Genomic DNA, 24,780 nt, shown 5'->3' with positions numbered 1-24,780 from the left:
GATGACCAGTATAGAACAATTTTCATTAAGTACTCATACTGGTAGCATCTTCGGTAAGACTTCGTTATGGATAGATATTTCCTTTAAATGACTTTACATATTTGATGGGGTCATCTAATCTTCAAATTGTACTGTATATATTATACGTAATCCCTGTAAATTAAGTAGCGAAAATTATCCAGTAGGAGGACTTAAAGATAATAAAATAAGCACAACAAGTCCGTTCCTAAGTGTGAACTACGTGAATTGTTGCATCGATGTGGGTAGCATATTGCTCAGAATATACCTTCTGTGTATTATAGGGTTAAGAAAAAAAGTATATTCTACTACATACCTACCTATTACGCACAAAAATTACAGGATTTTTTCCACGCCTATAATTCCTGGATTCGTGTATTCGTTTTGTGTCGACAGATTCGCTATTATTAATACAAAAGGTTTGTTTAGGAGATTACGAATTCATGTAGTTCCGGAAACAATACAATGTATGAAGAATGTGGATATCCACCGGTAGGTGGGGATGATAAAAGCTCTATTGTAGTTACAAATTAAACTACCTGAGTTTACTCGTTTACCTGAGTTCTGCTATACTTATTTCTTTTTACACGTGTTATATTTTTACGACAATTACAACTTTTGACCATATTCATTTCCTTCTTGGCAGCACACCAAACGGCAACTTTGTGGATATAGTAAAGATTTGAAAAATAGTTTTAGTTAACGTTTTATAACTAAGTGAATTCATTAGCAAATAATAACTTTTCGTAATATAAATAAGAACGTTTTTATATTACTTATTTAATTTGATAGCTGTGGTATAAAATGGTGAACTTTCCAGTCGTAGAACTAGATTGGTATAGGCACAGTAATCAACCTTTCGGATATCAGAATCGCAGACAGTGGGGTCCCAGGTTTGTAATACGCCGTGAAGATATGATTGGTATGGAGCCTACTACTCTTCATGAATTGGAAGAATTGGCCTATAGAGCTACCCAATTAATGGAGATGCATATCCCAAAGTCGGAACATAACTATACTATAGCGATGGACCTACTACGCTAACAATACAACTTGGTAAAATACTTATTTCTATTTTACATTGTTTAAAATTATATTAAAATATGTTCTTCATTTATCTACCTAATATATATTTCACATTTACTTAATTATATTTAAATTAATCACGACATATAATTAAAAGACAAAACAATGACTAATGAAAATTGTCCTGTCTCGTGCCTGGTCTGGTAAAAATTGTCATGATACCAGCAGCATTTCCGCTTTGAAGTGCTAGATGTATCCTTTGTGTCAGATGCTATCCGGAACGGTGATCGCCTCTAGTCACAATGTATTATGACCTAAAAGTTTAATATATTTTTCACCTGAGCCCCCCCATACGCCAGTAGTTTTGTAAGCCACTGGGTCAAATATATGAGTTTTTAAAAAGTTCATGGCTTTTAATCATTATTTCTGTACATATACATTCATTAATAAATTTACGCTTTAAGGTATTTATTGTATACTATCTACTCGCCCCGGCTTTGCCCGGGTGTACATGTACCATATATATAAACCTTTCTCTTGAATAATTCTATCTATTAAAAAAATAGATAGGCCGCTTTAAAACCCGTTGCGTAGTTTTAAAGATTTAAGCATATATATGGACGTACAGACAGCGACAGCGACTTTATTTTATACTATGTAATGAGGTACTAGGTAAAAGTAGTGTAGTATAGTATATTTATGTAAAAGTAGTTGACATTATCTTTAATTTTTAAGCGTTTGATCGAATGGTAAAGTATTTTGTTAAATTCTTAACATGTGACAATAAAACACAAAAGAAGGGATGCTATTCATTTATTTCAGATGTTTTTTTAAGAACATACTGATTTTCATTGTCTGGAAGGAGTATGTCATTTTAGTTAGGTATCTACATATCGAGTAGTAGTGAGGTGGCAGTGATAAATTATTTTTTTTAAACAATACTAATTCTCACGTGAATCATAATAAGTTTTTGAATCCCACTTTGGTAAAACACCGCGTATTGTCAAAGAGAGAGAGAAAAAATTATTATATTTTCATATTTAGGTAATTAACTATGAACGATTTCTTAGAAATCAACTTTAGTTGTAATAGAAATTATGTAAATGTGGAAAATAAACATATATTTTTCATAAGTAACAGCGAACTAACTTAATTTTCATCTTTCTTGTTATTCCTGTTTATGTTTTCTAATTTGAATTTTCTTTTATTCCAGAACTTCATGATAATATGCGACAAGTGTAAAGGTGTACATAAAAAGCATGATGAAATATCTGCTCCAGAGCGATGACAATTACCTACTCAAGTTTCCTAGTTCTGACTACAAAGGACTGTCTGTTTAGATATTTACAAGTATTACAGTAACATATGTATCATATGTATTCCAGTAGATACTTTATATGACACTTAAGATATGTTTCCATAGTAACATTGTTTACACAATATTCTGTTTAATTTATCTTAGTCGTTAAAACTTAATGTTGCAATAATGCAAAATTTATTTAAGTTAATATTTTCGAAAAACATATTAAAGTAGACGTTTAAAAAATTATCATTGCTTTGACTATACCTATAGTAAATTATAGGCATTGTTTACTATCTAAAGATAGTAAACACTATCTAAAGATAGTAAACAATGTCAATGACTTTTGCATTGTTAATTGAACCTAAAATATTGACAGAAATTTAAATAGATTCACTGGTAAAATATTAATTGTATTACAAATTTTTGCATAACAGCAAAAATTTGTAATACAATTAATATTTTTGCGCATTGTAGCTTAAAATTTACACTTTTAATTCAGTAAAATGTTTACGTTATACATAAAAATAAAACAAATTATATTTAATGTGATGAAAATGGGAAAGAAAGAGAAAATCTATGGACTCCAATTACAGAATGGGCTACAGTCAGCTCATGAAGGTATAACTGTAAATTACTCTTACCTAGTACTGTACTGTACTGTAATACTCTTACCTACGAATTCTATATACTTTATGACCATGTAATTTGCTTTGGCAGTGACTATTGTTCATTACTTAGTCAATTGAGAATTTGAATGTTCTGTCAAAGGCTTATTATGTCTTATTGTTTTGTTAGTTTAGTTTAGAATTGTCACTCCTTTGTGTTGTTCATGGTTACATGGAATTTAAGTTATAAAATACGTTATAAAATATAATAATAAAATTGCAAGTAAGTGTCTTTGTAATATTGAAATAACCGTTTTTTACTACATGCAGATGAATATAAATACGGTACATACACCAAAATAACATTTATTACAATTTTTGTCTGTGTGTCTGTCTGTCTGTTTATTCCGGCTAATCTCTGAAATGGCTGGATTTTGACGGGATTTTTATTGGCAGGTAGTTGATGTAATAAGGAGTAACTTGGGCTACTTTTATTTTAGAAAAATACAGTTAAATTCCACGCGGACGAAGTCGCGGGATCAGCTAGTTATATTTTAATGATAGTAATTTCCATAAAGTGGACGATCTATTCAAAATGCAAACTTCAGTACTTAGAGTATATGTTACTAATTCATATTATTTTACTTATACTTATGTATATTATCACTATCAGTCTGGCATTGAAATGTTATAGTGTCGAAAACAATGTATTTTATTTACATTTACTCACTCGGATAATTACAGTAAGCATTACTGTAACCCTTAGTGGGTGTATAAACATGTGAGGGTAAAGGGAGGGAGCGCATCGTCATTAAGACGTCATTAGCACAAATCTCTCCATGTCCGACACAGGATTTCTCTCACGTTTCATGCTTCGTGAATAGATAATAATTTAAAATAAACACCGCATTGTTCAAAGAAATTTCACTCCTTCATCTATTTATAGGGACGTTAAATATTATATCCGTATTCAAGGGTTTTAACCTTATATGTCGTTTATTATAATAATTATAATAACCCTGAACAATTAACAGCGTCATCTAGTCCTGAGTTAAGTAGAGCTTACGGGTACTAGACAATTAATAGAAATACTTAGATATTTTTTTGTAATTATATAGGTATATAATATACCTAGTAAACACCCCGACTTATAGAAACAATAATATTCATGAATACAAATATTAGTTTCGTGGGAGGAATCGATCACGCGACTATTCGAAGTAAAGCGGTGTGCTAAACCGCTAACCCAGAGATCGTCAATATTTAGTAAAATACCTTGCCCTACACCAATAAATTAATTGTGAACAACACTATTAATTTATTGGTGTAGGGCAAGGTATAATTGGTGAATATATAATTATAGGGAAATAATAATAATATAATAACTACAGATAGATAATAGCTATATAGACTAATATATATATATATATACTACTGTATATATATATATATACAGTTGTTAATTATATCTAATAATTATTATAAATAATTTACAATAATTAGGAAATTCGAACATTTATCTATCCGTTCGCCGCCTAGAAAGCTTCTTGGTTAATTGCTGGTGAATTTGTCAAGATGCTAACAGACTTGACTTCATGCCCATCCTATCTGTCATCCTCCACTCGTCCCATTAACGTATAACATTAGCGCAGGGAGGACCTCACATTCGTAGCATGTTATCTATAAAAATGTGTCTAGGAAGGTAAATATCCTTATTAACACAAACTTAAAAATTCAATAATTTCGTTCCTTAAAGTCGTAATTATTTCTATACATATGCATTTCCTTTGTCCAGGTTATTTGGAATACATAATATTAGTAAACGAATGAAGTGAGCGATCCCAAGAACCATCCAGGTACGAAACAAACAACAAATATAATAAAAACCAACTCACCATGTATGTAAAATATCTATGGTTTCCATGCATTTGTTATTTCTTTTTAACTTTTTTAAGCAAGGAAATATATTCTCGTAGGTGCATTGTATACAATTTGCTACAGTTACTAAAGAAACGGAAATTGACTTGAATAAGTTAAATTAGTTTTCAACCGTACAACTTAGGGGTATGATTCATTTTACAGAAAGTACTTTCTTTCAGGCAATATCAGGTTTATTTTATAAATGAATGGTTTCATAAATCGTTAAGCATGAAATAAGAAGACCACTAAATACAGCGCTGTTGCCGAGGCCGGCTCATCGACTTTTATCGTTGCAACCAACACACTCTAATACCTAATAGAGTGGCCACTTCTTCAAATCAAGTGGGTACTTACCGGTGTAATTTGTTCGGAAATTGTTTAATCAAGCGTAGTTTAGGATTTGCAGTAATTAAAGAAGGCGATGGCGCGAAGCTTCGGGCCTCAGCTGTATATTGCTTCCTCAGATTAACACCGAGCTTCCAGTTAATTTCCTGCGTTCAATTCCGGAACGACTGCTATCTACGGAACATCTTACCAATGTCTTATATGTAACGTAGATTTAATTACTTATATTCATCTCGCATTCTTCATTTGAAACTTTCAATTAATAGGATGGAAATTCAAGTGTTGTTTTTGTTGATGTTAGTTACATGTACTAAACATAATTAAATTAATTTAAATCTTAATTAAATTTAACATAATTATATTAAATTGTATTTGTCTTGTTTAAATTAAATCTTCACCGAAATTAAAAAGATACTATAGGCACAAAATCAGGCTTTGATTTCTTCATAAATGAAATATATTTAAAGTGTTAATTTAGCAAATAATCGATTTGGATATCAAATATCATTTACACCCGTCCAAATATTTTTGTGACTTAGAGTTTTTATTGAGTCTAACTAAAAATATTTTAAACAATACTCACTATTATACTTTATAATATTTCTTTAATAGCACTGATATTAAACGAAGTTAAAAATAATTTTGAATGAGCGTATAATTAATTGCTGCAAAGTTTTCCGTGTTACAGGGCCGTTAGGTCAAATTCACTAAACCCATTAAATACACACGCAAGGCGTTATGCTAGCCTTTCCCTTTGTTACTATTTGCATACAAAACAGTGACGCAAGTACAGACGTGAAGGTAATATTAATTAAATATATAATTAAACATATGTTTATAATAAACTTATAATTTGTAATTTACATTTTTATCTTATTCTATCGTTATGTATACCATAAGTAGGTACATTCAATCCTAACTTGCCTACTTTTTTACTGAGAAAGATTGTAGAGAAATATAACTACGTCCGTCTTAGTGATACAATCTTCATATTACATTTCATTAGACTCGTTCAACCATTTTCCTGTGAAAATGAACAAACAGACAGACACGCCTTTATAACATGTTTAAGATTTCTATGTATTATTCAAAACGTGTGTCAGTATTCGAATTAATGTATTAAACAACCTCTTGAGGAACCTCTGCTCAAGGTGAGGAGGTGCCCAACAATAGGATTCCAATATTTATCAATTCATTTATTAATGATTATTGTATTTTAATAATAATACATAGAAGAAAATTCCAGTTCTCATCTTTTCCTTTCTTATAATTCGGAGGTTAGGTGGAGCGTAATAAGATGTAAGAGAAGACAATATTATGCCAGACGATTGACCTCTTACCACCTTTATTAAAACAATATTGTCATTAGTATAACAATCTTGTATTTTTAATCTTCATCAAGATATGCATGAAGCGATGATGCGTATCGAACTTAACTTTTATACAATTTTTTTCATAGATCGAAACGTTTTTTTAGGAAAGAAATATTAAACAGCTGTTAAAATTTCTTTAAGACTATATCAACAACCTGATAAGAGTAAATGAAAATTGAAAATTGCCATATAAGTTTTTATGTAGTTTGTCATTTGATAAGAACTCCTGCGTACTTACTTTACTTGAGGCACTCTGACGGAATACAGTTATAATGTTGAGCCTAGCATTTTTATTTGCCGGTAAGTAGATCTGCAGACGTTCGGGGTAACATTCTGTAATCTAACCACTTTGTCTGCAAACTTTGGGCTTTTAGAGAGTTTGTATTTAATAATATGTATACATAAATTTCAATTATAGTTAATTATCACTAACGTTAATCTCACGTTGAGACATTAAATATTATATTATGCTAATTTGTCTGACAATTCACTACTTATTTATATGTTACTTCTTTCTGCATGTTGTTTTTATACATATTGTATAAAAAAGTGGTAAGTGTAATTTTTTGGATTGGTGCTTCCGATAAAAAACTTTTTGACTCCATTTCGCAAAAGATCGTCCAACGCAATACTTTTAGTATATTTTGTGTACTGCGTGCCAATGCACCCAGAAAATATGTGATAGTAGACTGCATTAAATATGCAGACCACGTATAAATATATGTCTATGTATAATAGTTTCCATTGTCATATAGGTACAATCATATAAAATAGTACAGTTTTAATTAGTAGAATTTTTAGTACAGTTTCTTACGTGACCTATGTACCATGAGGTAGGCTACCTACATCGCGAGTGCGTAACTTATAGAGAATTCTGCTTCTGATAAGCAAATTGGAAAGTTTGTGTGCATTTTTAAAACTTAGTGTGTTATCAATTTCAGTAATTATGCCCTTAAATGGAATTTATGGAAACACACAGAATCTAGATGTCGGTACTTTAATGGAGATATTGCAGACACAGCAGCAATTGCAACAAAGAGAAAGAGATCGACGTAGTAGTTCGGATAGCTCCGAATCTTCTGACAAAGAAGACAACCGCCGCGATATTCTAAGAAGTGGAGAGATTGTGGGTCTTATAGAGGAAGCTGCTAATGAGAAGGAGAGAATGAGAAAATATAAACAACAAAACTATGACAATATGGAAATAAAAAATATAATTAAATTATTAAATAAGCAGTATGGAGAAAATACAGGTAACAGTTTTCCAACGCAACAGATTTTAGAGGAAGTATTATCACAAAATGCTGATGTTATAAAACAGAAGAACAAGAAAGTAATATCAAAACATGCATTAAAACCAAATAATTTACTTGAATCCTTTAATTACAAAAATCGCGGTGACGGTAGTTTGGAGAGACTTGATCAATATTCTAAAATTTATGTAATTTTGAACCCACAAGCTATTAAAAAGAGTAAGAATAAAAATAAATTGACGAACCTGTAAGTATGTAAATCTTCAAAACATAATAAGATAAGTGCGGATTTGTTTGATAGGCAGTTGTATTTTCTATTTCTCTTTATTAGGATATCGCAAATAGTCTCATTGTCGACAATGGCAGAGAGAAATGAGGATCGTTATAAAGGGCTCTCTGTTAATAATAATTCAATAGCCAGACGTTCACGTCGTGATTCCAAAGAAAGTGAGTATAGTATATGATATAATAAACATGCTTAAATACTTTTATAAGATTACATGTATATATATATATATATATAAACACCTCTTTGGGCACTTTGTTGATCACGCCACAACCTACACACTTGCTGATTCCACCTTTTGCACTGAATAACTTGACTCCTATCGCGTATATCTCAGGCGGTATGGCAACGTCGCATTCTATTTTGCGATGTGGCCATATATATTCGTCGATAGTACGATATACTCGACACTTTTTTTACTAATAATTCGTGACTGAATGGCTCCGAACGGCTAAATTTTTGGTATACACAAAGACTTTTTGGCTCTGAATATATTCCAAAAATCAATTAATTATGTTGATCACTTTATATACTCGTCCTTACTGCGATACTTACTTTCATCCGAATATATATAGATACCGTAACGGTCTATCAATTATGAATTTATTAATTTACTAATGTAGATATTTTATATTCGCAATGCTCCATACATGCAAGCTCCAGCAACGGTGGAGGCAGGGTCCCCCCTGCACCGTACACCGCACCCCGCGCACACAAACAAATTAGATATTTTTTGAATACACAAAGACTTTTTGGCTCTGTATATATATTTCAAAAATCAGTTAATTGTGTTGATCACTTTATATACTGGTCCTTACTGCGATACTTATTTTAATCCGAATATATATAGATACCGTAACGGTCTATCAATTATGAATTTACTAATCTAGATATTTTATATTCGCAATGCTCCATACATGCAAGCTCCAGCAACGGTGGAGGCAGGGGGAGCACCGTACACCGCACCCCGCGCACATAAACAAATTAGAATAAATTAAATTCATAAGATTATTTATATATTTCGACTGCCTCGGTGGTCACACCGCTTTACATCCGATGGTCGCGGGTTCGATTTCTCGCACGATGCAAACATTTGTACTCATCGGTCATCGATTGTTTTCATCGGTCTGGGTGTTTTATATGTATATTATATATGTATTTACAAAATAAAAATATCTATTTATATCAGTTCAGTATCAGTCTGTGTTAATTGTCCAGGGTTATTTATTATATTTTTATAAACGGTTATCTTTTTCCATCGCACCGCTCGCTATCGACAGTGAATTCATAGAAATGTCACTCTAAAAACAAAAATAGTTTTGTGTTTTGTATTTCAAATACTAAATGCAAAATAGGTATTTTCAAAATACTTTTTAAAAATTAAGTACCTTTTGAAATTTTGTCCAAACCTCAGATATTTTATTTATTTTAGGTATATCAATAATTACATAGTAATATAAAAACAAAGTCGCTGTCGCATCTAACAGTACATAAACAAAGAAAGAAGACTTTGGCTCTGATACCGTAACGGCCTATGAATTATGAATTTATTATACCTAATCTAGATATTTTATATTCGCAATGCTACGTACATTGTAATATCCGCCTCCATTCATTGTAACGGTGGAGGGACTAAATAGTTGAATAAAACTGAATAAGCAGTTGCTCCACTCTATAGGTACTGCGTCGTCGTCGTATGCTGTTCATTTTTTCACTCGTTTTGGCGCCAAGAGAGGGTCACATAGTCGTGGTCAAGTTAAGAACTTATAATTTAATTTTGATAACAATAGATACAAGTAAAAAGTAGGTATTATATTAATGTACGTAAGTACTGTACTTAAAAATATTTATTCTTTACTGTATGTACATTTGAAAAACTTAACACTTAAGGACTTGTACATATACACGTACATACTGCCATTTTCTCTTAAAGACATCCAGAGAAGCACTATTTATCAAATACGCGGGGTGCACCGACCTTTGACCTTATAACACCTGATTCGCGCGTAACGAATTACATTGCTACTTTTTGGTATTTTATAGTGGATATGTCACTATAAAATATTATTATTTCTTTAGATTATGACATAATAACATAGTTTACATGATTTTAAGGGAAACATACGATAAAAAAAAATCCCGTAAAATGTAAAAGATAAAAAATGGTTATTGTTGGTTATCCTTAAGAGATAGACATATACCATCACGGACTTTTTTGTTGACCTTATTTTGATACATCTCAAAGCACTAGACAACACGCATTTTCATTAAACAGTATTGTATTTTTTTTATTTCTTTAACTTTAATGCACAAAAAAATTTGTACATGTGGCGGACTTAATATTTTGCCGCGTTATTTACCAGGCAACCATGAGTGGTGCAGAGAAAGATTATTGGCGGTGCACTAATATAAATAAGAAATGTCAAAAAAAGATTTATAAAGATAATAAAGATAAGCAAAATATACATTTCTATAAAAAAATAACAGTATACATACATAAATATATATGTAAATATAACCCATAAATGTATAAATATTATATATAAGTAAATACATAATGATCCGATAATCAAATTATAAGTACAGTCTCAAATTGAAAGTAAGAAAAACAGAAAATATAGAGAGAACTATATGGATATAACAGAAAGATGTGAAAAAAGGAGAAGGACAGTAAAAAAGATACAAATTTAAATAATGTTCCCGCAATTTCAGTTTAAATGAATTTATTACATTATTATATATATTAGGCATACGACTAGCCTTATGACTGTTACTTTTTTTTTAATCTATACATCTATACATGTAAATAAAATTGGAGTTTCTGTTTGTAATATTGAAATAACCGTTTTTTACTACTTGCATATGAATATAAATACGGTACATACACCAAAATAACATATTTTATAAGTTTTGTCTGTCCGTCTGTTTGTTCCGGCTAATCTCTGAAATAGCTGGACCGATTTTGACGGGACTTTTTTTGGCAAGTAGCTGATGTAATAAGGAGTAACTTACGCTACTGTTATTTTAGAAAAATAAAATAAAATTTCACGCGGACGAAGTCGCTGGGGCCAGCTAGTCTATAGATATACCGAGATTTAATGTTTAAGTTGCTATTATGTTGTTAACAAAATTTTACTGTAATGTTACTATTACGTTATCCTACACAATTTGTATTATTTTGGATGAATAAATAAATAAATAAATAATAATCTATACATCTATACATTTAATAAAAATTGGAGTGTCTGTTTGTAATATAGAAAAAACCGTTTTTTACTACATGCATATGAATATATATAAGGTACATATACCAAAATAACAATTTTTATAATTTTTGTCTGTCTGTCTGTCGGTCTGTTTGTTCCGGCTAATCTCTGAAATGGCTGGACCGATTTTGACGGTACTTTTTTTGGCAGGTAGCTGATTTATAAGGAGTAACTTAGGCTACTTTTATTTTAGAAAAATAAAGTTAATTCCACGTGGACGAAGTCGCGGGAACAGCTTGTTTTTAATAAAAACTGTTTATTTGATAAAAAAACATCTTTTTTGTGGTACTTGAGAATGTTGAAGCCTGTTGTTTGTAATATTGAAATAACCGTTTTTTACTACTTGCATATGAATATAAATACGGTACATACACCAAAATAACATATTTTACAATTTTTGTCCGTCGGTCTGTTTGTTCCGGCTAATCTCTGAAATGGCTGGACCGATTTTGACGGGACTTTTTTTGGCAGGTAGCTGATGTAATAAGGAGTAACTTAGGCTACTTTTATTTTAGAAAAATAAAGTTAAAAACCACGTGGACGAAGTCGCGGGAACAGCTAGTGTATAATATATTAGAGATACCTACGTGTTTTTTTATTGATGACTAGCTGTACACGGGATTTCGTCCGTGTTGAATTTAACTTTATTTTTCTAAAATATAAGAAGTTAAATTCCACGCGGACGAAGTCGGGTGTACAGCTAGTTGTCGGTAGTCTAGCGATTTAGCTAGCACACTGCTTTGATTCCTGCTTGGTGGTCGAGGGTTCGATTCCTCGCACGCTGCAAACATTTGTATTCATGAGTATGATTGTTTGTAACGGTCTGGGTGTTTTCTATGTATAGATAATATATATGTATTTACGAAAAAAAATCTTTGTATTTATATCAGTACCCATAACATAATCTTCAGCTAGCTTAACTTGGGTCTAGATGAAGCTGTGTGAATTGTCCTGAGATTACTATTATTACTATAATAAATCTTTTCAAATCAGCCGATGTTTATTTTTGCCATAATACGTGCTGTTACCATGTGATAATATTACGTACGTACTTATTAAACTATTAACTTATTATTAAATTGTTTGTAACGGTCTGGGTGTTTTCTATGTATAGATAATATATATGTATTTACGAAAAAATCTTTGTATTTATATCAGTACCCATAACATAATCTTCAGCTAGCTTAACTTGGGTCTAGATGAAGCTGTATGAATTGTCCTGAGATTACTATTATTATTAATTGGTACACAGGTAAACTACTAACTAGGTCATATTGGTGTTGTTTGTTATGGTGAAAAAACTAGTAGGTATATATATAAGTTACACGTACAATTTCAAAGACTTATTTCTTGAAAACTACTGGCTATTCTGAAATAAAACTTTAGTGTTTGTATATGTAATGTTTGCATATAAAATATGATTAAAGGTTACCAGTGTATTTACACTTTTACTGAACAAACAGAGTTGTTTAATACTGAAAATATTGTGTGGAAGGCATCAATTACTTTCAGTGCATGTATAGCTTTTCTCTTTTCCTAATTATTATTATTATTAAGTTTAAAGTGGTTGAATTTTACGTAAGGGGTTTTTATACATTATTTCTAATTTACCATTTATTTTAAGTTTTTTAAACTCTATTCATCGAGACCTATCTAATGAGTCCAAACACGATATTTCTGCTGTAAGTTTTCGAAGAGTATGTTCATCATCTGATAATACTGGTGCCAGCATGAAGTCAAGGTTAACAGATAACTAATTACTTTTATTTCGTCAAAATCTTTAGATTACGTATAATAAATTCATAATATCGCTACCTATTCAAATCAAAACAAGTATTAGGTACTTCATGTACTAGTATATAAATTCATCAACACACAAGTAAATGATTTTTAAATATATTCAGAGCCAAAAAATCTTTGTGCATTTAAAAAAAATGCCGATACGGATTCACTATTGCAGGAAATTGTTGAAAAAATATATATCGAGTATAAGTATCTACTACTATCGACGAATACATTTGGCAACAACGCATGGTCTCGGCCGGAACGGCAACATCGCATATTAGAATACAAAGATAGTGATAGAAAGAGAGAGACAGTGGATCAGCAATATCTACGGATCGTGGCTGGATCAACTAAGTGTGCAAGTGTATATAAATATATATATATATATACATTTGTCTTTAATTCAAAGGAAATATAAATAATGAACGCATCACATTTAAAACAGTATAAATAGTTAATAATTTAATAATAAGTTAATAGTTTAATAAGTACGTACGTAATATTATCACATGGTAACAGCACGTATTATGGCAAAAATAAACATCGGCTGATTTGAAAAGATTTATTATAGTAATAATAGTAATCTCAGGACAATTCACACAGCTTCATCTAGACCCAAGTTAAGCTAGCTGAAGATTATGTTATGGGTACTGATATAAATACAAAGATTTTTTTTCGTAAATACATATATATTATCTATACATAGAAAACACCCAGACCATTACAAACAATCATACTCATGAATACAAATGTTTGCAGCGTGCGAGGAATCGAACCCTCGACCACCAAGCAGGAATCAAAGCAGTGTGCTAGCTAAATCGCTAGACTACCGACAACTAGCTGTACACGGGATTTCGTCCGTGTGGAATTTAACTTCTTATATTTTAGAAAAATAAAGTTAAATTCCACACGGACGAAATCCCGTGTACAGCTAGTCATCAATAAAAAAACGCGTAGGTATCTCTAATACTAGCTGTTCCCGCGACTTCGTCCACGTGGTTTTTAACTTTATTTTTCTAAAATAAAAGTAGCCTAAGTTACTCCTTATTACATCAGCTACCTGGCAAAAAATGTCCCGTCAAAATCAGTCCAGCCATTTCAGATATTAGCCGGTACAAACAGACAGACAGACAGACAAAAATTGTAAAATATGTTATTTTGGTGTATGTACCGTATTTATATTCATATGCAAGTAGTAAAAAACGGTTATTTCAATATTACAAACAACAGGCTTCAACATTCTCAAGTACCACAAAAAAGATGTTTTTATTAAAAACAAGGTGTTCCCGCGACTTCGTCCGCGTGGAATTTAACTTTATTTTTCTAAAATAAAAGTAACCTAAGTTACTCCTTATAAATCAGCTACCTGCCAAAAAAAGTACCGTCAAAATCGGTCCAGCCATTTCAGAGATTAGCCGGAACAAACAGACCGACAGACAGACAGACTAAAATTATAAAAATAGTTATTTTGGTATATGTACCTTATATATATTCATATGCATGTAGTAAACATTACAGTAAAATTTTGTCAATAACATAATAGCAACTTAAACATTAAATCTCGGTATATCTATAGACTAGCTGGCCCCAGCGACTTCGTCCGCGTGAAATTTTATTTTATTTTTCTAAAATAACAGTAGCGTAAGTTACTCCTTATTACATCAGCTACTTGCCAAAAAAAGTCCCGTCAAAATCGGTCCAGCTATTTCAGAGATTAGCCGGAACAAACAGACAGACAGACAGACTGTACTATGCTATACTATGTATTGATTGATATACCTAAAATAAATATAATATCTGAGGTTTGAACAAAAACTCAAAGGGTAATTTATTTTGAAAAAGTATTTTGAAAATACCTATTTTGCTTTTAGTGTTATAGTACTTTAACTGTTATGTTTTAAGTAACAATGTTTAATTATAATTAATACTACTGTACCAACACTCCGATCGTGCAAAAAAACTTGCTGTTTCATTATTTTTTAGTTCAATTAGTGGTCTACCTAAGTTCTGGGCTAAGGGGGGGGAGAGTCATGACGCCCCCATGACTCCCATGACCTCCATGACGCTCCCCCTGGATCCGCCGTTGCGTCTTCTCTTTATTCGCTCAGTAACGTTGTTACAAAAGAAAAGATTCCCGTCCAAAAAATAACAAGTATTGAGGTTTGATCTGGAGTCACGTTACTCCAGACTGATTTCTATAAATATTTAGATTAGATAGACTATTATTCTTGAAATACTAGCTAGACATTATTAAGTTACTGTAGCCATAATGTAGTAGCCCAAACGTGCCAATGAGGAAGCCCTTGGCAAATGCTGCACCCTGATTGGCCCGTTTGAATTGGATCAAGAAGTGCTCGTATGCCAAAAAGGTGGATTTGTATAAAATCGTGTATAAATCACTTAATTATTATTATTACTCGTCGTGACAGTTGTGGCTCAAAACGGAGCAACATTTACATATGGTCATCTGGCATTAGATCAACAAAAGGCCTCCGGATCAACAAGTGAAAAAGGATCAACAAAAAACTACCTATACGGCACGTCTGAGCCACAAAGTGCCCAAGGGGATATTTATATATATATATATATATATATATATATAATAGGATTTTGTATTTGTAAATATTAATTATAAATATTCTAGAACTAATTACTTAAATATGCATATCTTGTGTGTATGTAAATGAGCTTGAACATATATTGTAAGAACAATAAATATATGTTATAATAAATTAGAAAAAAAGAATTTAATTAAATTTCATATTTAAATTATTTAAGGTAAGTTTTGAGGGTATTACAATGTACAGTAGTAATTAATCGTCAACCAATTCTCAGTCCTAGAAATAAGGAGTATAATATAATGATGGAATAAATAGCATATTTCAATTGCCTTCTTATTTTTATGGACTGATGTGGAGAAATAGTAAACATGAATTTTTCAATAATAAAATATTGTTTTCTATAAACGACGGTAATCAGGGATAACAAATTAATCTTTGCAATAGCACAGACCTTCAATAAATAATTTCTTAAATTGACCTTTAGTTTATTGATGAAAAATAATAAAAGGTTATACATACATTCATTTCATTTACCTTATAGGTATATAGCTGATTCTGTTTTAGTGTACAGTTCTAAAAAGTCAATGGAAGACGATTATAAGCCGAAACGATCTTGGAATGACCGTGGTGGCAGTGGCGGGCAAGGAGGAAGGACAGCGATTCCTTATATAAGGCAGCGTGGAGATATATACGAAAGGGACAATTAATATAATGAAATAAATTTAATTTGTTTCTTATTTTATGTTAGGTCTTGTGTGTAAGTTGCAGCGTGCATATCTATATTTATGAACTTGGATGCTAACCTTGGTTGTTGATGAGAATACATACATTAAAAAAAAATCATCACACCCACAATCTGTCAGACTGAGTACGTAATTTTTAAACTAAATTCATAATTCGCCCTTAAATAATGTAATTAAAAAACTGTACTACTATGAAAAAACACTTTTACTAAATTTTTCCAGTTCTGTGTAAATCTATTACAATAACACTATGGTATAAATTGGTTTAGGTATTTAATATTCTTAGGTACCGACTTATTTCTACAAATATTACTATTCTCTCAGCAAATGTTCATTTCCACAAGGAATCTTACTTTTTAATATTGTGTCGCTGGTAAATAACCTGTGTAAATTAACGAAAACAGTTATCAATATACATCAACCAGAGCACACTAGAAAAATACTATATACTGTTCGCGACTATTGTAAATATTTGATTATTGTTAGCTTAATAAAATTTATAATTGTAGTAGTTTCAATTCCCTAATAGGTAGAATTAAATATAATTGCATTGTATGTAAAGTTTAAATTAATAAATAAAGGAGCGAGTAGAGGTGGTCTTTCGCGCTCTCCGTCCCGCTCGCACCTATGTGCGTAACACAATCGTTACCTAGTACGTGACACGGTGCGAGCGGGCGGAGTATAAATATAGGTGCCGAACGCGGCACAATTCATTCCGCTTCCATCGCTAGTACAGACCACCGAACTCTGCTCGAGAGGATAATTACACTTGTCTTTCTTGTTTCCACCTGCACCCGCAACCTTACAAACAAGTACGGGGAATAGATACCCGTACATCTGGTCCTTCGAGCCGGATTGTTGGAAGAAGAAAGCAAGACTGCACAGAGATCAAGATCACAGATGCCAACAACAAGAAGCCAAAGAACAGCCATGGAAGCTCAATCAAACGAAGAAAACACCGCCGCCGTCACGTCGCCTGTCGCCGCTACACCGACCGTCGCCGCCACTACGTCGCCTGCTGCCGCCACTACGTCGACCACCACGACGTACACGTCCTCGGAACCTACTGCTACCACGGAGACTTCCGCGGAGACTTCTGCGGAGACTACCACAACAATTCCAAGGGCGCCGCGCACCACAGCTTCAAAAAAGAAGAAAGAATTGGCTAAAGCCCGAGAAGAATTGCTACGCAAGGAGGTAGAACTGGCCGCCGCACGCGTCGCAGCATTGGAGGCGGACACGGACGACGAAGAGGAGGACGAAAATGAAGAGGACGCCGCCACATTAAGAAGAGAGAGGACTACGGACTGGATTCGCCGGACGAGCACATTGGCACTCACAATGGAGCCGCACACAGAGAGGACGACCGCCGACTTGCATCAGGGGATTAATATCTCATCGATACCCGCCGGAGAGGGAACGAAAGCGCCGCAGCCGCAGCCGTGCAGCGACGCATTCCGACGGGACCATGCAAGCCACAACGGTCCGAGGGAAGACTCCATAGCACCGATGATGCCAACGAAGAAAGAAGAGGATTCACTGAAGGGGGGCATCGACTATAAGGAATTGGCGACTGCAATGACTATGGCAGCTCGCGCAATTCAGCCCTCCACGGTGCCGCGAGTCACAGAACTACCACCCTTCAACGGCGCGTCAAGCGAATGGCTGCCCTGGAAGATGGCCTATGAAGAGTCTGCGGGGCAGCTGACCGAGCAAGAAAACTTGGGTAGATTACGTCGGTGTTTAAAGGGTGCGGCCAAAGAGGCTGCACACTGTCTTTTCGTCGGGGATACGTCTGCAGCAGAAGTAATACAATTACTTGCTACGAGGTTCGGCCGTCCAGGAGCACTCGTGATGGCCGAGATGAATAAACTTCGTGCGCTGCCGCGGCTGTCAGACAACCCCAAGGACATCTGTCTATTCGCATCCAGAATAGCCAATGTCACTGCAACAATTCAAGCCCTGAAGAAGAACCACTATTTGTACAACGAAGAAGTGACAAGATCCATCACGGAGAAGATGCCTTCTGCGCTACGATTCAAATACTACGACTTCGTAGCAGAACAGCCAGCTGATCAACCGGACCTGATAACGCTCTCCAAGTTCCTGCAAATCACCGCAGCCAGGTGCGGTGACTTCGCACCCGCCGAAGTAATAGTAAATGAAGACCGGCGGGAGCCAGCAACGAAGAGAAGCGTGAAAACATACATCACGCAGGAGAAACCGACTTCACCGCCGTGTCCGACGTGCAACAGGGAGGGACACGCACCACCCGATTGCATCACTGTGAAGAACGCCGAGCCACAAGCAAGATGGGAGATAGCAAAAAAACACAGGCTATGTTTCCGTTGCCTGAGGATAAAAAGATTTCGTCACAACTGCAAGACGAAGAGATGCAACGTTGGTGGGTGTACACACCTACATCACCCACTCCTGCACGTCGACACCATAGAGAAGAAGGACAGCGAGCCCTCCGATGATAAAGCAGCCGCAGTCGTCGCGTCTGCGAGAGAAGATAAGAAGATCGCATTCCTCAAGATAGTGCCGATACAAGTGATCGGTCCCAAAGGAACGTGCGATACATACGCACTCCTGGACGACGGCGCAACGTGCACCATCATCGAAGAAGCAACAGCGAAGCAAATCGGCGCCACTGGTCCTCCCGCACCCTTCTACATAGAGGCCGTGGCCGGGACACGCATAAACGCCGATGAATCGAAGCTTGTCCACTTCACAATACGGGGACGAAGATCGGAAGATCATGCCGTGTCTGCGCGAACCATGAAGAAACTACTGTTATCTCCACAAACAGTATCACGCAGCGCAATAGAAGACTGTCCACACTTGTACGATATAATAGATCAGCTGACATATGAAGAAGGTCAACCGACGGTTCTGCTGGGTCAAGACAACTGGCATTTGCTGCTCGCACATGAAGTCAGAAGAGGCAATAAGACACAACCGGTCGCATCACTCACCGACCTGGGTTGGGTGTTGCACGGCACGGGAGCGGCGAGAGCGAGACAGCAAGTGCACAGAATCAGTCACTTAGTCGACGGGCAAGAAAATGAAGAATCCATAGAGCGATTAATGAAAGAACACTTCGCTCTCGAATCACTGGGCGTCACACCGAAGCGCTCATACAATGAAGAGGAACAACGCGCGCTGAAAATATTGCAAGAAAAAACTCGCCCGTTACCGGCGGGAGGCTACGAGACCGCGTTGCTATGGAAACGCGACAACGCAACGCCGCCGGCTAACTACGACTCAGCAATGCGACGCCTCGAGTTAATTGGGAAAAAACTCGACAAGAATGAAGACATGAAGAACAGATATAAACAGCAAATTACCACGCTGTTAGAAAGGGGATATGCAGAAATCGCCCCACCGGTGAAGACTGAACGAGTATGGTACCTGCCACACTTCGCTGTCATCAACCCACAGAAACCGGACAAGCTGCGCATCGTGCACGACGCCGCCGCCAAGACAAGGGGCATTAGTCTCAACGACATGCTGCTGCCGGGACCCGACCTACTCCAATCACTACCTGGGGTCCTCATGAGGTTCCGACAGCGCCGTGTGGCGGTCACAGCGGACATCAAGGATATGTTCATGCGTGTCACAATACGAGAAGAAGACCGAGACATGCAACGGTTTCTATGGAGAGGAGATCGACGCCAGGGTCCAGCTGTCGAATATAGGATGAAGAGCGTCATCTTCGGGGCCACTTCGTCGCCATGCACGGCGATATACGTGAAGAACAAGAACGCCGAACTACATAAAGAAGAGTTCCCGGAGGCGGCTGCAGCGGTGGTTGTCAATCACTATGTTGACGACTACCTCGCTAGCTTCGACACTGAAGAGCAAGCCGTACGAGTCTCAAGCGAGGTCGCCTACATCCACAGCCGGGCGAACTACTATCTTCAGCGCTGGGCATCGAACTCGCGCCATGTACGAGAAGAGTTCTCACATAGAAATGAAGAGAACATGGTGCAACTCGACGCTGAGAAGATACTGGGTATGGTGTGGCGGCCTGAGGAAGACAGTCTCGGGTTCAACTTCAACGGGAACAAACTTCCGTTACACATCATACGAGGCGAACGCACCCCAACGAAGAGAGAAGCCCTCCGCGCCGTTATGTCGCTGTTCGACCCATTGGGCCTGGCCACACCCGTCACAATACAAGCCAAGAAGATATTACAAGAAACGTGGCGCACGGGTATCGGCTGGGACACCGAACTGCAAGAACGGGAAGCAGCAGCGTGGCGGAGCTGGATATCGCACGCACAGCAGTTACCCCACTTGGTAATACCACGGTGTTACCCCGGTGTGGCGACGGCACGTACGACGGAGCTTCACACATTCGTCGACGCGAGCTCAGATGCATACGCCTGTGTCGTATACTGGCGGGCCGTATGCGTGACCGGCGAGGTACGTGTGTCACTCATCGCAGCCAAGGGAAGAGTGGCCCCTTTGAACAAGGTCACCACTATACCACGTCTGGAGCTACAAGCGGCCGTACTAGGGAGCCGCCTGTCACGCACGGCTGTCGAAGAACACGATCTGAAACCTGCCCGTCGTGTCTACTGGTCGGATTCGCGTACCGTACTGTCTTGGTTACGCACCGGGCCGCGTGCATTCAAGCCCTTCGTCGCTCACCGAGTCGCTGAAATTATGGAAGATACGAAAACGAACGAGTGGAGATGGGTGCCGACGGCCGACAACGTCGCGGATGATGCCACACGCGACGTGCCACACCACTTCACTTCAACACACAGATGGTTCCGGGGGCCGCAGTTTCTATATCGACCAGAAGAAGAGTGGCCTCATGAAGACGATTCCCACCATACGGAAAATACAAGCGAAGAGCGCGCCCACACAATACAAGATGCAACACGATTATCTCGAGCGTTGCCCGATCCCGCGCGATTCTCCGACTGGATGAAGATCGTCCGCAGTACGGCCCGCGTATTGCAATTTATAAATAAATTGCGACCACTCAAGCAACACTGCGCCGTCGCTACCCACAAGAGAAACAAAAAACATGAAGACGATCCCACGTGGCGAAGCAACAAGATAAGAAAACCAGAACCGTCGAAAAGAAAAACGTACGTGCGCCTGTGTGTTATATACCCATAGACACACACTACTTAGAACGCGCCCGTCGGCTATGGATCCGCTCAATACAGGAAGAGGCATTCAGCATCGATATAGCGGCGTTGCGACGCAATAAACAACTGTCGTCGAGTAGTCGACTTATACAGTTGTCCATTTTCATCGACGAAGACAATGTGCTGCGACTCCGCTCAAGGGTGTCGGCTGCCGCCAATCTGTCCGCGGAGCAACGGGAACCACCCATAGTCGACGGTCAACATGTATGGGTACGCCTGTACATAGCATGGGTGCACAGAAAACTTCATCACGGGGGCTTCGAAACTACTGCGAACGAGGTGCGTCAACACATGTGGGTGTTGCGCCTACGACATGCCGTTCGTAGTGAATTGAAGAGATGCCAAACGTGCCGCATCAGGAAAGCAGCACCAGCACAACCATCAACGGGCAACCACCCACGCAGCAGGCTGGCACATCATCAGCGGCCGTTCACCTTCACCGGCCTAGACTACTTCGGGCCGATGACAGTGACGGTGGGTCGCACGCATCAGAAGCGGTACGGCGTGCTGTTCACATGTCTCACCACGAGGGCTGTGCACCTGGAGATCGCCGGCAGCCTCAGCACCGACTCCGCAGTAATGGCTCTGCGGCGCTTTATAAGCCGCCGCGGGTGCCCCACGGAGCTGTGGTCGGACCAAGGCACCAATCTCAAGGGTGCCGACCTCGAGATGAAGAAAGCAGCCGCTGAAGCCATGGAAGAAGAGTCGTCGGTGCGCTTTATACGCTGGCGCTACATACCACCGAGCGCTCCCTTCATGGGCGGCGCCTGGGAACGACTAGTGCGCAGCGTGAAAACCGCGCTGGCCGCAACGCTGCATGAACGAGCCCCGAAAGAAGAAGTCCTTCTCACCCTGCTGGTGGAAGTAGAACACACGCTCAACAGTCGACCTCTCACCCACGTGTCGACATCAGCGGACGACGAGGACGCACTCACCCCCAACCACTTCCTATTGGGAGGTCCGTCCCGCGTACCACTGCCGGGAGCTTTCGCTGAGGGCGATACGGCGGGCAGGAAGGAGTGGCGCGCCAGTCAGTGGCTCGCTGACTGCTTCTGGAGGCGCTGGGTAACCGAATATTTACCCCAGCTACAACACCGGCGGGAGCCCCGAGCTACACACGGAGTCATCAAGTTAGAAGACTTGGTGCTGGTGGCAGACGGCAACTTGCCGCGGAACTCCGGGCCGCGCGGCGTGGTGGTGGCTACGTATCCGGGACCGGATGGTGAAATACGGGCGGTCGACGTGCGCACTAACAAGGGGATACTTCGGCGACCTACGAAGAAATTAGTAATCCTGCCAATCGAGCAACGCGAACTCGAATTAAATACAGCTTAGCTGCGGCGGGAGATATGTTCGCGACTATTGTAAATATTTGATTATTGTTAGCTTAATAAAATTTATAATTGTAGTAGTTTCAATTCCCTAATAGGTAGAATTAAATATAATTGCATTGTATGTAAAGTTTAAATTAATAAATAAAGGAGCGAGTAGAGGTGGTCTTTCGCGCTCTCCGTCCCGCTCGCACCTATGTGCGTAACACAATCGTTACCTAGTACGTGACACGGTGCGAGCGGGCGGAGTATAAATATAGGTGCCGAACGCGGCACAATTCATTCCGCTTCCATCGCTAGTACAGACCACCGAACTCTGCTCGAGAGGATAATTACACTTGTCTTTCTTGTTTCCACCTGCACCCGCAACCTTACAAACAAGTACGGGGAATAGATACCCGTACATATACAAAGTAGCTCCGTGATATTCCTGTGTATGACAAGTAGCAGAGGAAAATACTGTTAATACCGATATTTAAGATTAACTTAGTTGTGTCAAGTACTTATTTAAGGACGACTGTGTGCTATTGCCTACTAACCAATATCCCCTACGATTCCATCTAATCCACGTCAAATTCAAAATTACGACCGTCTGAGCTGAGGTTCCAACTCCTAGTGGTGTCCTCAGTCGTTTCCGTCAGGCAGGAGTTGGCCTTATGCTGCTTTATAAGTCTGTCCGTGGGTTTGGAGTGGTAACTTACCTATTTTATCAATTAGTGAAATTGTAAAGGCCAGCTGCTGCGAACACCATTAAAATATTTCGAATAACAATACTAATCAAAATGCAACTTTAAAGACACTTTCGGTTTGATACGACGTTTGTGTTTAATATTACTTACAAATTGAATCATCCTTGTACCCATATCTATGTGCAATTATAACTACTTTAATTGGAAAAGCAAAGAAGCTGGTCCACGTGATATACTTAATGATTCAATATTAATGAATATCATTTGACGCCCTCGGTGGTCTAGTGGTTTAGTACACTACTTTACTTCCGATGGTCACGGGTTCGATTCCTCGCATTGTATCATTGTATACAATCAGTATCATTGTTAGTATCGATCTGGGTGTTTTCTATGTATATTATATGGCGTTGTGTTAATTATCGAGTGTTGTTTATTTATTGTTATTATTATCACATTGCCATGTGACGCCCGTTATACCCCTTAAGCGTTGTCATTCTGGAGGATTATAATATCATGCTCTTTATCCTATAATTTGTCTGAATTATCTCATTCATCAACAGAAACACATTGTACAAAACATGCTGTTGAAATAGGCGAGACTAAAGTCAACTAGTTCACGCAAAAGATTTTTAGATCTTATCCATATACCTATAATTAAAAAACGATATTGTTTTGATTGATAGTAATTTGTATAAAGTGGATAGATTGAAATAAAACTTCAGTACTCTGAGTATGTTTTTACTAATTCATATTCTTTTCTATAATTTACTTTATGAGTATATCACAGTCATCACTTTAATAAGTGCATTAAATAGTTATTAATTACACTGATTTAGTAAATACGAAAGTATAACTTTATTATTGTTATAATAATATTGAAAAACTCCTTATTAGATTTTATAAAATAATATAACACAATTTTCATAAAAAATGGATAAGTTTTAATGTTCATCGAGTGTATCAGTGCGCTATAATAATAAGTCAATAAACTACTTAATCTGTGTTCTAAATCCAGTGAAGCATGCATACTATAAAAGTTTCTAGTATTCAGATATTGTTTATTAATATACGTTAGGCCTCCCTTGAACTTCTGCAAAAGTAAAAA

At 37.1% G+C, this 24,780-nt stretch overlaps 2 protein-coding genes across 2 annotated transcripts; both read left to right on the top strand.

Moving 5' to 3' along the window:
• The first annotated feature begins 6,862 nt into the window (after window positions 1-6,862).
• On the top strand, window positions 6,863-16,448 carry LOC131841693 (uncharacterized). The gene is made up of 4 exons (XM_059190011.1): window positions 6,863-6,890; window positions 7,532-8,090; window positions 8,175-8,290; window positions 16,306-16,448. The coding sequence occupies exons 1-4, from the start codon at window positions 6,863-6,865 to the stop codon at window positions 16,446-16,448; spliced, it is 846 nt and encodes a 281-aa protein (XP_059045994.1).
• Window positions 16,449-17,414: 966 nt separating this feature from the next.
• On the top strand, window positions 17,415-22,990 carry LOC131841697 (uncharacterized). Its single transcript, XM_059190013.1, has 2 exons — window positions 17,415-21,441; window positions 21,624-22,990. The coding sequence occupies exons 1-2, from the start codon at window positions 17,415-17,417 to the stop codon at window positions 22,988-22,990; spliced, it is 5,394 nt and encodes a 1,797-aa protein (XP_059045996.1).
• Window positions 22,991-24,780: the final 1,790 nt, after the last annotated feature.

The sequence above is a fragment of the Achroia grisella genome, unplaced genomic scaffold, assembly GCF_030625045.1.
Source record: "Achroia grisella isolate CSIRO2021 unplaced genomic scaffold, CSIRO_AGI_Agris_v1 utg18712, whole genome shotgun sequence".
NCBI lineage: Eukaryota > Metazoa > Arthropoda > Insecta > Lepidoptera > Pyralidae > Achroia > Achroia grisella.
Note: the sequence above shows the minus strand (reverse complement) of the source record. Positions and strands in the feature narration are given on the sequence as shown.